The sequence below is a fragment of the Somniosus microcephalus genome, chromosome 13 (assembly GCF_052327205.1).
Source record: "Somniosus microcephalus isolate GS21.2 chromosome 13, FLI_Smic_1.0, whole genome shotgun sequence".
NCBI classification, from domain to species: Eukaryota; Metazoa; Chordata; class Chondrichthyes; order Squaliformes; family Somniosidae; genus Somniosus; species Somniosus microcephalus.
Genome location: NC_140999.1, coordinates 29,932,518 through 29,947,880, shown reverse-complemented (window position 1 = coordinate 29,947,880; position 15,363 = coordinate 29,932,518). Strand labels below are relative to the sequence as shown.

The 15,363-nt window shown below is 47.8% G+C and overlaps 1 protein-coding gene across 1 annotated transcript in view; it reads left to right on the top strand.

Annotated features, from left to right (window-relative positions):
* Positions 1-15,363, top strand: part of LOC147108174 (protein unc-13 homolog A-like) — a 470,724-nt gene that overhangs the window by 154,580 nt on the left and 300,781 nt on the right. The window contains exon 7 of the mRNA XM_086004706.1: positions 1,283-1,337. Coding sequence (XP_085860832.1) covers positions 1,283-1,337 — 55 coding nt within the window. The remainder of the gene's footprint in view (positions 1-1,282; positions 1,338-15,363) is intronic.

The window sequence follows — 15,363 nt, the reverse complement described above, 5'->3', positions numbered from 1 at the left end:
ATTTTGCTTTCTGTACATGATTTAAATCTATTTTATGTTTCCTGCTTTATACTTCCTGGTTTAGACTCCACGGGCTGGATTTTACTCACTGAGACGCATTGGGGATGGGACTGCTGCCTTCCAGGTTCTAGTCCTGCCCCCAGTGACATCCGACGCACAAACGCTATTTTCACCTGATTGGTCTTGTTAAGCCCACCCTGCGGGCTTGCTGGCCAATTAAGGGAAAGCCGGTGTCAGATGACGTCAGTTGATGACACTTCATCTGCCGGCTTTCTTAAAGGCACATGAACCATAAATTTTTGACATGATTTGACAGCGTTTGACAGCATTGAGGTGCTGTCAAACACTGACAATCACTGTACACAGGTGAGCCCTTGAACCCAGGCTCTCCAGTGACACTCTCCTTAAGATGAAACAGATGGCAGCTGCAGTGAGGATACAGAAGCGATCTGTCACTTCTCCCATTGCGGTGAGGCCACACAAACACTTCAAAGCTTGTCACCTACAGAAAAATCTAAACACATTAAAAATGACTTTCCCAACATTTCCTTACCTCTGATACTCACCAGTGTCCCATTGCATCCTTCACACCACTTCTGCAGCTGTCATCTATACACCAACATAACAACAGACCCACAGCACGCCTCACTTACCCTGGCGGGGTTCCTCAACATTGGGAAGCCCGCAGCGCAAGTCTAAAAATTGGAAAAAGCCTCCTAACTGCCTGTTAACGGGCAGTTAAGTGGCTATAATCCTCTTCCTGCTGCTAGGAGTAGGGTCCCTGTGCAAATCGGGGACCCAACTCCCGGGAAGATTGGTTGGAGGCGGGTTGGGAGCGGGTTAGAGACCCACTCCCATTTTTTTTGACTTTCCCAGCAGTCCCACCTCCAAACCCACCTTAGGGCTGATAAAATCCAGCCATACGTGTCTCTGTGAAGATTCTTCAATCTGGTTGAAGAGCCTTGCTGTTTCCTGCCCTGCTCACAGATGCCCTGTAGAGGGCGCCGCGCTGGATTAAACACCAGATTAGAGCAAGCCTGCGCTCAGAGGTCCGCAAAATCATTGTGGACAGCTGTCAGCGAGGTGAACGGCAAGCGCCTTTCCTTCACCGTTGACCGCAAAATCTGGGCCTTTATGCTGAAGTAAATGGCATATAATGAAAGGCCTTCAGAGATTTAACATTTGAAGTACATGGTATAAGTAGAGTTCAGTACATTTGTGCTAACAAGTTGCTGTGGCTTGTAATATTTGAGGTTTGATGGTACCTTTTTTTAAAAATTAGTATGCATTCCAAGAAGAGGAGGAGAGGCCTTTAGCTGTTCCAGGTTCACAGTGCTGTAAGTATCACTGAATACAAATGGTATCTGAAAGTCTATAGTTATTAATTTATAGAATAAGACTCATCAATTTTTAATAAAAAGGAATCTGCATTCTACTTTATTAAAATCAAAACAGGAGACAGTTAGTTTGCATACATGTCCAATCCCCTTGTAATATGTCATAGGTCCAATAACCAGTTAATGTAGGTATGTTTAGCTACCCTGTACTAATCAGCAATAAAAACATTAGGGTTAAGCTGGTTATTCAGGAACTTATAAGGCCATTGAATTACTTGACAAATGACAACTACTTGACGCTACCATATAGGACCACTGGTTTTACAGTGAGTGAGCAGTGCCAAATTGTGTATTTATTACTTGATTCAGTCATTTTTACCACTGTGTTGAGGAATAAAGTTCTATCTGTTGTCACATGAAAACTGTAAATCAGTAGCCTTGATGATCAGATTTAATGGAAGCTTTTAAGATATGACAGTTAATACTCTTGTTATTAGCCCAGCTGTGTTTTTATTTCATTAAGATTACAATATAAACTAACCTTTCCATTAATCATTGTCAGAATAACTATTTTCATGTACCTCAGTTGATACAATACCTAAAGTGAACATTGAGATGGGAATAGCACTAACATGATCTCACATGTTTGAATAAAATGAAATGATGTTGGTTTGTGTTCCCACTGTTCACAGACCTATCTGTCCACATACACTGTAGCAGCCAATGTACCTTAGTTGTAAAGATATTCAAATTAATGTCTAACCCACACACAGTCACTCATGAATAGTAATCCTTTCCAGGATCCTATAAAAATAAAGTAGGATGATGACTGAGTTCTGATATGTATTGAGAAACATATTTATATTATTCTGTGCAACCAATTGTGCGTTGTGATGTATTGCAGCTGCTCTTCCTTGCTTCTTCCTCTTAGAAACTATGACATATTACAACGGGATCAGTTTACCATTTTCAATGGCTTGGATTTGAATTATTTCCAATGGCTTGGATTTGAATTATTTTCAATGGCTTGGATTTGAATTATTTTCATTAAACAAAAGGAGCTTCTCGTGGAAACCTGTCCCAGTTTGGAAATTACTTTTGAATATTATGAATACTTGTGGCAAAGCAATAGTAAGCCACTATCATTCTTGCTTTACAACCCATTGCTGCTTGATTCTCCATTCAGCAACTATTCTAGTGATGATGAGTTTTGACAATTCTTGGGTAGGTTGGTAGGTAGGATGACTTAAGGTAGTAAGGTGGAGGGGACCTTGAAAACTGACACGGTCCATTTCATGATGAAGAGAGTATATATTTTTTGCAGCAGAGTATGGAAAGGCATTGGCATTGAAGGGTGAAAGCGCCTGGGGACTGAGGTGTGAATATGACTGCTAATTATCTTAGCTTTATACAGTTAGGGGCTTAGACATTCTTGAACACAATATTAAAGCAGTGTAAGTGGTGTTTTTTGTCACTATTGCTTCAAAGCAAAGTGGTTTCAGGTGCACATTGATGTGAAGGTAGCAGTATAACTCATGATTGGGTCCAGATCTCTAGGTGGAGTTTAACTCTCGCCTTTTTAAAAATATGCTTAGACAGCCCATTGGTTCTCCTGGGCACTTTATAAACTAAGTATTGAGTATTTTTAAGCTTATGAGGAAGTGGACGCTGCAACCCTTGCTCTCCTAACATTAAATAAAGCTGCCAAAGAGTTGGGCATTGCACTTACATATAAGTATATTTTTGCAAAGCTCTCGCCTGGTGGGCAGCTTGGAAGGCACAGCTTGCAGTATAACTGAGGTTGTAGCACCTGCACTTAGTACTCTCAGACTGGTAGTCTAGTAGAGCTACATCCTAGGTAATAACCTGCTAACTGATGTAGCCCGGGATAAAAGATGCTTGCGTAGAGTTTCCGCTTTGGGCACAATCGGGAAACTGGCATAAATTGCGCTGTTTTTCTGAAGTGTAGTTATGGTTCAAGTTTCTGCCCAAACTCTCTTGCATAGTCACAAACTTAAAATCTTCAATGAATCGGCGCAATCGGGAAGCGTACTAGAGCATAATCGTTTTTTTTTTCCCTTTGCATTAAAAAAAATATTCATTGATGTATTTGAATGGTAACCTGGTGCAGTTTTATTAATACAGCTGAAAATGGGTTTATCATGAAAATAAACATTTTTAATGAGGGTGTCCAATCCTACACCTGTGAGTAATCACTGAAAATAACTTTAAAAAAAAACTGTACTGAACCATTTACTAGTTTCATCGGTGTACACTAGTCAGATTCTTAGCAAATTAAATATTTAATAAAACTTTTAATACGTGCCTACTGGTGCCTGTACGCTTAAACAAAAGAGAATGGCATAGAGCCAAGAAGGAAAAGATTAAGAGGAGTGACCAAAACTTGTGTTGAAGGGATAAGATTTAAGAACGGTTTTAAATCTGGAGAGTGAAAAGCAGAGAGGTGGAGGGAGGGAACTCCAGTGAATAGGACTGAAAGCATCTGAAGGCTCTATCGTCAATAGGGAGGATGCAGAAGAGGCCGGAGTCGGAAGAAGATTTATAGATGGGGATTTAAAATTTAATGTGTTGGGAGAATGGAAGCCAGTGTAGATTAGCAAAGAAAGGGTGATGGGCTTGTGGGACTACCTGGTGACACAAAATAGAAATGGCAAAATTTTGCACAAGCTGATGTTTGAAGCGTGGATGATTGGCGTCCAGCAAGGAGAACATTGCAATAGTTCAGACTGGAGATGACAAGGCATCATTAGGGATTTCAGCAACCGAAGGATTGTGGCATGGGAGGTGGGTGGATGGGGTGGGGGTAAGGGAGTCAGATGATGTTGCAGAGGTGGAAGTAAGCGTTCTTGTTGATGGAATGGATGTGGGGTTTAAAACTCAGATTGGGGTCGAGCAGGCACCAAGATTACAAACAGTATGGATCAGACTAGAAGAGTGGCTAGGGAGGCTGATTGTCAGTGGCAAGGCAGTGGAGTTTGTGGTGAGGGCCAAAGACAATGGTTTTGGTCTTTCCAATGAGCTGCAAGATGTTGTGCCTCATCCAGAATCTGATGATCAGTTGGCATGGAGGCATTCGAGGGTTCGAAAGAAGTGGTAGTGAGGTAGAGCTGTCTATCGTCACAGTACATATGGAAGCTAGCCCTGTGCGTATGGAAGATGGTGCTGAGGGGCAGCATGTAGATAAGGAAGATTGAGCCAAGGTTACACCTTTGGAGTACCCCGAGGGTGACAGGTGGGAGGGGAACAAATGCCATTGGTGGAGATGTGTTCGCTGTGTTTGGATAGTTAGAAATGGAGCCATGCTAGGACAGCTCCATGGTCAGCTTCATGGGAGTAAGGTGTTTGAGGAGGCGTGGTTAACAGTGTAAAGAACAACTTAAAGTTATCTAATGTTAGACTAATAGTATTTGATTTAACAGCTGCATTGTGTGTTTCTCTCAGCTTCACTGATGCTTGGGCCACATCTTTTCACTTTACCTGAATTAAAATACAACCTTTTACTATTTTTTAGTTACTCCTTATAATCATAGTCCATGTCATTGGCTTTGTTGGTGGATAATATTACAACAAAACAAATTACAGCAACAGCAAACAAACATATCAAAATATGAAAGCTACATGAAAATAGACTTCAGTATAGATTACAGCATTTTATTTCAGTTTTACGATTCCAGGTTTGCCGTAGATACCTTCTCAAATACAATAGCGCCAGTTGCTTCCATAAGCAGGCTGTACTTCTTTGGGAGTTGACTCTCACTGCCCTATCTCTGCTTGTACGATAGTGTGACTTGGGTGTAACATTGTGACCTGATCCAGATTTTGCTCCTTTTACACTTATACTTCGTCAATCTCTTCAAGGCTGACCAAGTAAGCTCTTGGTGAGCAGACCAGATACAAATCATTCAGCTGCTTTACTTAACAGTTTTCTGTATGTTTATCTTACTGTTATGACCTTGGAATTTGACCTGTACAATATACCTTCATAGAATAATGCAAAATAAAGAACGTTCCTTTCTAGCCCACAACAGTGAACCATCTGACTTGACTTAAACAAAATGGCTTCTAACGGTCCTCCAGTATTTGTAACCTTTTCACTTCATGAAAGCTCTCACAACTTTCTTCTTTAACAAGCCTGACTGCCCTCACAGCCTTCCTGTTTCAAAAAAGCCTCTTGTCAGCCTGTGTCCCAGCCTGTATCTTTTTATCTCCGCCGTTCAGACAGACAGGAATCAAAGGACTTTTGAACAAAATGGGTGTGATGTGTTTTTCGATCAAAAGGCATGATAATGAATTGCATATTATTTAGTTTCTGGGGAAAACAACTTGCTTTTAACATATTAACTACCTTTCATCCAGGTGCCCTTTTTTGATCATGTGAGAATACACTTTGCTTAAAAAACGCAACATTAAAAAGTAACTTATTTTTCAAATCCTTTCTGTGGAAAATTGGTCAAAAGATTGTGAAACATGACACTGACCTACATCATTTGCTTGAATATAGCAAGATAGCAACAACAAAACCAACACATTGTGCAGAAGTAGTTTGGAGTGCCAAACATTTCATTGGCATTGACGAAATTTAGCCTTTTAAGAAACAGAGGCCCCAATATTAACTCTGAGACGCGTCGGGGAGAGGGGTCCGATAACGCGTCTGTTATTGGCATTTTTACTCAACCAGCTCATTAGCATTTTGCTTTCGGAGTTGGCATCCATTGCACAGCAGCAGGCGTGATGAGGACCAGCATGACGAGATCTCGACTCCAGTATTTAACGGGTCAATCGGAAGATGGAATTTGGAGGAGTTGGAGTTTGAAACAAGACAAAAGTATGACGATGGACTCCAGATGGGCAAAGGTTGTGCTGCGGTTCAATGACGCCTCCCTTGATGTGCTGCTGGAGTCGGTGAAGAGCCGCATAGAGATACTGTTCCCCAGCAATGGGAGGAAGAAACCTGCTGCTGATAACAAGCCGGCGTGGCAGGAGGTAGCCGATGAGGGCAGGAGCATTGTGCCATGCACATGGATTCAGTGCAGGAAGCACTTTTAATGACCTAACCAGGTCAGGAAAGGTGAGTACAGTTGTACATTCACCTACATCCTGCTGTGCGCATCACCCACCCCCTCACTCTGCCTTCTCAAGCCTACTCCATCACATCACTCCTCACACCCGCTTACCTTGCACACGCACCCATCCTTTTCTTTCTATGCACTTCCTCCAATCCCCATCTATCCATTCACCACTCCCACTCATCCATATCCAATTTCATGCCTCTCCCTACTAGTCACCATCACCAACTGCACTGCATCCACTGGGTGAACAGATGCCATTACAGTCACTCATAGGTCTGTTCTTTCCCTCGTTTCAGGAGAAGAGAGCGCATAACAGAAGGAGCGAACTGGAGGTGGGCCTCCACAAGTGCAGAGGAGGAGATACTGGAGATAAGTGAAGTTTCGATGTCTCTGGCCATTGGAGATAGGGAGACGGGGAGCCACATGTCATACAGCACTCAGTCATGTTGACTTGATTTCAATAGCAAGTAAAGCCTGATCATGGTCATAATGATAACTTGCAACATTGTTACCTTGCTAGTACTAATTCATACTTTTATCTCTGACAGGGCCTTCACGTGTGCAGCAGAAGTCAGTGGAGGTCGTGGGCGATGATTCCTCAGAGGAGCTAAATCCTTCTGCAGACGCACTGTTGCAGGACTCATGCATACCATGCACCAGCTCAGAGATTTGCATTTCAGTGTGGCCAGTTAGATAGATAGTTGGGTTGTCACCTGTTAACTCGCATTTCATAAGTGAGCAAGAACAGCTGGTGGTGGCAGGGATAGCAGTGGAGAGTCTGCGTCTGAGGGCACAGCCCTCTCCGAGCTCTGCTTAGCTGGACACAAATGCGGTACCCCAGGGGCTGTCGATTGAAAAGGAGAATCATTGAGCAGCAGCAAAGAATGCGCAATGTACTGATGGCCTTCCAAGTACACTGACCACGATTGCAGAGCGAATGGAGGAGTCCACCTCAAGCATGAGTGGGTTGATGTCGCAGGGCCTTGTGATGTGTTCTTCTATGAATGGAGTGGCCAGCTCTGTGGAACACCAAATGCTCCAATCAAATGAGTCCATGCACACCTTGACCACGGCTATGCAGACTCTGGATGACAATATGTCTGCCTCCTTAAATAGGATGACAGTTTCTTTAGCCTTGGCCTTACAGTGCCGCACTGGTCTGCACCAAGTGCTCTCCAGCAGAATGGTAGCAGTGAAATGTGGCTGGGCCATTAGAGGAATGATGGCAAAACGGGACATGGAAGTGGGGATTCCACTCAAAGCGCTTCCATTTCTCACCCGTTGCCCTCCCCCACCCACCCCCTTACCCCGGCCTCAGTCAGCAGCCCTAATGCTGCCTCGTCTCCCGAGTCTGCCCCTGCAGAGGTGCAGGTGGAACAGTCTTTGGCGGGGCCCTCACGGGCTCCAAAATCCAGAGGTTGTCGGCCAAGAGCATCTCAGCAGCCAGAGGAGGGTTCTGAGTAGTCTGTCTCTACCTCTGCTCAAGCCACAGAAGTTGCATCACATAGGAGCAGAAGGAAGAGGACGGCTTTGTAGTATCGCAAGGGTATGCACATGGGTGTGTGATATGTTAACTTTCTGTTTAGTTAAAGCACATAAATTTTATTCTTTTGCACCACGTTCTCGTCTTGCCCATTCTTGGTTGCTGGGTGGCAAGTGGCCTTCTAAGTTGTTTGATGATGAATGGGAAGACATGAATCAATGGGGATGTGCAAGGGGTGGTTGTTTGTTTGCAGGACTGCTTTGTGTCAGAGGAGGTTGGGTGGTTTGGGGGGGGTGGGGGGAAATGGGAGGAGGGTGTGGCGGCGTGGCAGGAAGAGTAGCCGTTGCATGTGCTTCTGACATCGGCCCACTGGTGCAGCTTAAGTGAACCTTGCATTAATAAGGGCATCCCGGGCAGCAATGTGAGCAGCTAGTGCTGCATTACCCTCATCCCCTTCCTCCTCCTCCTCCTCCACTTCTTTGGATCTGAGCTCTGCACCTTGTTCCTCTTGCAGGTCCGAACCGCGCTGCTGTGCAATGTTGTGCAGAGCGCAGCACGCCACGACCATTCTGGAGACCCTGGCTGGTGCTTCCTGAAGGGCGCCTCCATATCTGTCTCTGCACCTGAAGTGCATCTTCAGCAGACTGATGGTTTGTTTGATCACACAACTACTGGTCATTTGGCGTGTATTGTTATGCTATTGAGCTTCATTGGTTGGGTTTCTGACAGGTATCATCAGCCAAGTTTGAAGTGGGTATCCCTTGTCTCCTAGCAGCCACCCCTTTAAGTCTGCTTACATGTCCAAAGATGTCAGGGAGCGTTGACTGCTGCAGTACGAAAACATCATGGCAGCTCCCTGGGAGTCTTGCGCACACCTGCATGAATATATTTTTGTGGGTTGATATGTGGGTGCTTGGACTGCCATGTGTTTGCAGTCAATGATGCCCTGCACCTGTGGGAATCCAGCCAGTGATACAAACCCGAGGGCCCACTCATTCTGACTGATATCATCGCAGGCTAAGTTCACATAATTGCCATCCCTGGCAAACAAGCCATCAGTCACCTGTCTTATGCATTTGTGGACCGTCGACTGGGAGATCCTGGATATGCCTGCGGCAGTCCCCTGGAAGGATCCGGAGGCTAAAAAGTTGAGGGCGGTGGTGACTTTGACAGCCACTGGTAAAGCATGGTCCGCAGGCAGCAGGTATTTTAGGAAGCTGCAGATGTCTGTCGCCACCTGATGCGACAACCTGAGCCTCCCGAAACACTGCTGTTCGGACATGTAAACTAAACTCGGCGTCTGCCTTGCGGGTACTGCCTCCGCGAGCTGCACACCTCTGCTGCTGCCATTGCAGATCTCTCGAGCGGAGTGCTGGTGCACTGGTGGTCATATTGGTCCTCGTCCAAGGTCCAATCTAAGGCAACCAAAACGCACCCATCCTGCTGTGATTCTGAAAAACTCAAGTGTAGAAAGTAATTTCTCAGCAGAAGTACTGTGAACAAACCTTTTCCCACTAACAGGTAAGAAAGCAACTGAGAGTACTGAGGATTTATTGCAGTATTTCCATGAGTTTGATTCAGCCCCCTCAATTGCCATTGTGCTCTTGCCTTGCTTTAACTGGAGAAACATAGAAGATAGGAACAGGAGTAGGCCATTTGGCCCCTTGAGCCTGCTCCGCCATTTAATGAAATCATGGCTGATCATCCAAATTCAGTACCCTGTCCCTGCTTTCTATACCGTATCCCTTGATCCCTTTAGCCTTAAGAAATATATCTAACTCCTTCTTGAATATATTTTAATGAATTAGCCTCAACTGCCTTCTGTGGTAGAGAATTCCACAGGTTCACCACTATCTGGGTGAAGAAATTCCTCCTCATCTCTGTCCTAAATGGCTTACCCCTTATCCTTAGACTGTGACCCCTGGTTCTGGACTCCCCCGCCATCGGGAACATCCTTCCTGCATCGAGTCTGTCTCGTCCTGTTAGAATTTTATAAGTTTCAATGCGATCCCCTCTCATTCTTCTAAACTCTAGCGAATATAAGCCTAATCGACCCAATCTCTCCTCATACGTCATTCCTGCCATCCCAGGTATCAGCCTGGTGAATCTTCGCTGCACTCTCCATGGCAAGAACATCCTTCCTCAGATAAGGTGATCAAAACTGCACACAATACTCGAAGTGTGGTCTCACCAAGGCCCTGTACAACTGCAGCAAGACATCCTTGCTCCTGTACTCGAATCTTCTCGCTATGAAGGCCAACATACCATTTGTCGCCTTAACCGCCTGCTGCACCTGCATGCTTACCTTCAGCGACTGGTGCACCAGGACACCCAGGTATCGTTGCACTTCCCCTTTTCCCAATCTATTGCTGTTCAGATAATCTGCCTTCCTGTTTTTGCCACCGAAGTGGATAACCTCGCATCTATCCACATTATACTGCATTTACCATGCATCTGCCCAATCACCCAACCTGTCCAAATCATACTGGAGTTTCTCTGCATCCTCCTTACAGCACACATGCCCACCCAGCTTTGTGTCGTCTGCAAACTTGGAGATATTACACCTAGTTCCCTCGTCTAGATCATTTATATATATTGTGAATAGCTAAGTTTCAGGAAGACCGGGAAACCTGTGCACGCACCATTAAATTTAAAAGTAAGTTGAAATATTGCTCCAATTGAGCGATTAGCCTATATTAATTGGCAAACTGCCTCTCCTGAGAAAGTTGCATATATGCAGCCTAACGCACTCGAGGTGGAGCTGGCTTCATCATGCATTCGCATTTTTGCCAGTTTTAACGCTCCTCCCCGCCCCCCCCCCCCCCCCCCCCCCCCCCCCTGCCCACCCCCGGCACCTAAACCCATGCGCTCCTCCAAGTTAAAATTCCCCCCAGAGAATTCAGCTTTCAAAAGCTTTTTTTTCTCAACCTATTCCAGTGCTGACTTTGTCTGAAATATATAAATTAATAGTAATATTAAGTGACTTATTCTTTATTGGTGTTTGTAAAAAGGTCATTTTTAAAATTTTAATGTCTCTCATCAATGAGGTAGTGTAGGAACGGAGGTTCCTATCTGAATAAGGTATTCGACTCGATGAATCAAATCAACAGGTTTTAATGAACAACGAAGTTAACAGGGAAACTACAGGAGAAACTGTACACCGGTCTACTCCGCTTGCTGGGCACTCGACGACTACTGGAAGATTCTGGAAGCTGACGTCATGACGTCATCGCGCCACTGGCAGTCACGTGATCGGCGTCATGACGTCATCACGTGGAGTGCAGGAAAACACAATACAGTAGAGTTAACAGGCAGTTTAAAGGTGCAGTCCGCGGCTGCACTACACTGTAGTTAAAGGGATTATTACTAATTGTTCTGAGACCCTTGGTGGCTCCGCCACAGGCGCCCCCCCAGAATCCACTTTAACGGCCATTGTCAACCAAGCAGGAGGTTTAATGATCCTGGCCGAACGGCGACGAAACTCAGGCAGCGGAAACGGGGCGTTAGTAGACGGACCAGTGCCAGATTGCGGCAGAAGCGGCGTCTTGGGCGAGGCAGAAACGGTAGACCGAGGTGCAGGCGCGTCTGAAGCCGAATCGGGCTGTTCGACGGTGGGCTGGTGCACGGCTGGTCTGGCGGCCGGCCGCGGCGAGGCGGTTGGGCAGCCATGACAGGCTCACTCCGATCTAGGTGGGCTGGTTTGAGCCGGTCGATAGAGATGACATCGGACTTTCCACCGACTTCGACTGTGGAAAAACTTTTCCCCTGATGTGATGACACAAAAAGGTCCGGTATACGGCGGCTTGAGCGGGTCTCTGTGACCGTCCTGTCTAATAAAGACATAGTCCGAACTCATGAGCTCTGTCGGGACGTGAGGCCTCTGCAGGTCATGCTGCGAGGTTGGGATGGGCAGGAAATTCCTAGCCGCCTCCTGATGTAGTAGGAGCTGTTGAGCTGCAGACCATGGTTCGGTGTGTGGAGGGAGAAAGTCACCTGGCACTGAGTGTCTGGCCATAAACCAGCTCAGCCGATGAAGACTGAAGATCCTCCTTTGGGGCTGTCCGGAGGCCCAGCATCACCCATGGGAGCCTGTCCACCCAGTTGGGTCCCCTCAAGCTGGCACGGAGGGACGCTTTGAGAGACCGATGGAACCTTTCGCACAGACCATTCGCCTGCGGATGGTACGCGGTGGTATGGTGCAGCTTGGTACCCAGGCCTTGTGCCACTGCGTTCCACAGCTCTGATGTGAATTGCGGACCGCAGTCCGAGGAGATGTCCGATGGCACCCCGAACCGAGCCACCCACGATGAAAGAAACGCCCTGGCGACGTCTGCTGCGGTGGTAGCGGCCAAGGGAATCGCTTCTGGCCACTTGGTGGTCCGGTCTACCACCGTCAGGAGGTGTGTGAATCCACGTGACCCGGGAAGGGGACCTACTAAATCCACGTGAACGTGGTCAAAACGGCGCTCAGGCACCGGGAAGTTGGCCACTGGAGCCTTGACGTGACGGTGGACTTTGGATTTTTGACATTCGACGCAATTGTTTGTCCAGTCCCGGACGTCCAGATGCATGCCTTTCCACACAAATTTGCGGGACATTAGCCGTTGAGAAACCCGCATCCCCGGGTGAGATAACCCATGGATTGCCTGGAATACTTTCTTGCGCCATTCGACCGGAACAATGGGCCGGGGCACTCCCATGGATGTGTCGCACAAGAGCGTGGTTCCCGCCGCTTGAAACGGCACGTCTGCAACCTGCCAACTGGAAGGCGTGGTCCTAAACGCTTGTACCTCCTGGGTCTGCCAGTTGATCCTCTGCCAGTCCGACGAAATCGATGCCCAGGTGTACTGCTTGGACTGGAACCCGGGAAAGGCAATCCGCCACGAGATTATCCTTGCCTGACACGTGCCGCAAATCCGTTGTGAATTCGGATATAAACGTGAGGTGGCACTGCTGCCGAGCTGACCAAGGTTCCGCCGTTTTGGCCATGGCGAAGGTGAGCGGCTTGTGGTCCACGAATGCAGTGAATGGACCGCCTTCTAGAAGGAAACGAAAATGCCGGATGGCCAAAAACAGGGCTAGTAACTGTCAAAAGTGCTATACTTTCGCTCGTTCTTGCGCAGTTGGCGGCTGAAAAAGGCTAACGGCTACCAACCCCCGTCGACCCACTGCTCTTGAACTGCTCCGATGGCGTAGTCGGAGGCATCCGTAGTGAGGGCAACAGTCGCGCCCGGGAATGGGTGTGCTAGCATAGTTGCATCCGCCAACGCTGCCTTGGTATCGCGGAACGCCTGGTCCATTTGCGGTGTCCAAGTGAGAACATCCTTGCCCGACTTTCCTTTTAGTGCTTCGTACAGAGGTTGCATTAACCGGGCCGCCTTGGGGACGAAACGATGATAAAAATTTACCATCCCCAAGAACTCTTGCAGGGGTTTGACTGTGTGAGGCCGCGGGAATGCGGTAACTGCCTCTACCTTGGTGGCTAGCGGGACGGCGCCTTCTGGGGTAATCCTGTGTCCCAGGAAATCAATACTGGATACTCCAAATGTGCATTTGGCCGGATTGACAATAAGGCCATGTTGGCTGAGCCGGGCGAAAAGTGTACGTAAATGGGCCATGTGGGCTGTCGTATCCTTGCTGGCTATTAGGATGTCCAAATATACAAAAATGAAGGGTAGATCTCGTAAGACAGAGTCCATCAACCGGTGGAATGCTTGAGCTGCGTTTTTCAGACCGAATGGCAAGCGGAGGAACTCAAAAAGGCCCCGAACGGAGTGATGACTGCCGTTTTGGGGACGTCTGGAGGGTGCACCGGAACTTGGTGATATCCACGAACGAGATCCACTTTAGAAAATAGAGTTGCCAGCCAGATGTGCTGAAAAATCTTGGATGTGGGGAATAGGATACCTGTCCGGTGTCGTGGCGTCATTTAAGCGTCTGTAATTGCCGCAAGGTCGCCATCGCCGCCTGCTTTGGGTACTATATGCAGTGGGGAGGACCAAGGGCTGTCCGAACGCCGGATGATCCCGAGGCGCTCCATGGTCTGGAACTCCACCTTTGCGGCTGCCAGCTTGCCGGCTTCTAATCGCCGTGCCCGAGCGTAAACGGGTGCTCCGGTCGTGGAGATATGGTGCTCCACCCCGTGCCGTGTGACAGCAGCCGAAAAAGTAGGTCTGGTGAGCTCCGGGAATTCGCCGAGCAGGCGCGTAAATCCGTCCTGCGACGGAACCGCACAGGCCACCGACCAGGACACGGCGGTGGCAGGGCACCGCGTGGAAAGTGGACGCATTAATGAGTCGGCAGTGTTGGACGTCGACCAGCAGACCGTTGGCACAGAAAAAATCAGCTCCCAGGATGGCCTGTGAGACCTTAGCTGTAATAAAGTCGCAGACAAAATGCTGACCGGTGAAGGTTAAGTTTACCGTCCGTTTGCCAAACGTACGCATGGCAGCGCCGTTTATTGCCACGAGGGAAGGCCCATGGCCGTCGGATAGTAGGTCCAGTTTTGAAGCTGGCAGGATGCTGCACTGTGAACCAGTGTCGCACAGGAATCGTCGGCCCGTAACGGAATCCGTAACGTAAATTAGTTTGCCCGCTGAGCCCACCGCCATAGCCAACTTGCCGTGCTTTTCAGACCTTGTCGTCCGTCCGGGAGGACGCGGGCTTGTTGGAGTTTTTTTTTCTTGAGGGAAACTGCAAGGAGGCCGGCAGCATCGAGCTTTGGCGCCAAAACGGGCGTGGTACGCGCACCATCCCGCTGGGGGAGGGCTGGGCTTCGCTCGCGTGGGGGAAAAGCACCTTGTGGCTGCACAACATTGCTGAGTAACAGTAAATATCTTGTCTGCCTCTGCAGCGAGTTCAGCACCGTCTGTGATGGCAGTGTTGGCCAAGGCCGCCTGCACCGGGTCGGGTAGCTGGCAGAGGAAAAGCTCACGGAATAAAAAACATTGGGGTTCCGCACCCAACAGCGTGAGCATTTGACTCATCAGTTCTGACGGTTTTGAGTCCCCGAGGCTGGGCATGGAAATAAGCTTGCGTGCCCGCTCCGACTTATTAAAATCAAATACCTGTAGCAAACGGGCTTTAAGCGCTTCGTACTTGCCCTCCTTCGGTGGACTACCATGGATGCTGACGACCCGCGAAGCCGTGGCACTGTCGAGAGCGGAAACCACATAATAATGGGTCGAATCCGCTGTGACCTCCCGGAGAGCGAACTGTGCTTCTGCCTGGAAAAACCATGCTGCTGGCTGCTGTTCCCAGAACTGCGGCAGTTTAAGGGTGACGGCGTTCGTGTTCATCCTCGACGAAAGTTGTCCGACGAGATCGGGGTCACCAATGTAGGAACGGAGGTTCCTATCTGAATAAGGTATTCGACTCGAATCAAATCAACAGGTTTTAACGAACAACGAAGTTAACAGGGAAACTACAGGAGAAACGGTACACAGGTCTACTC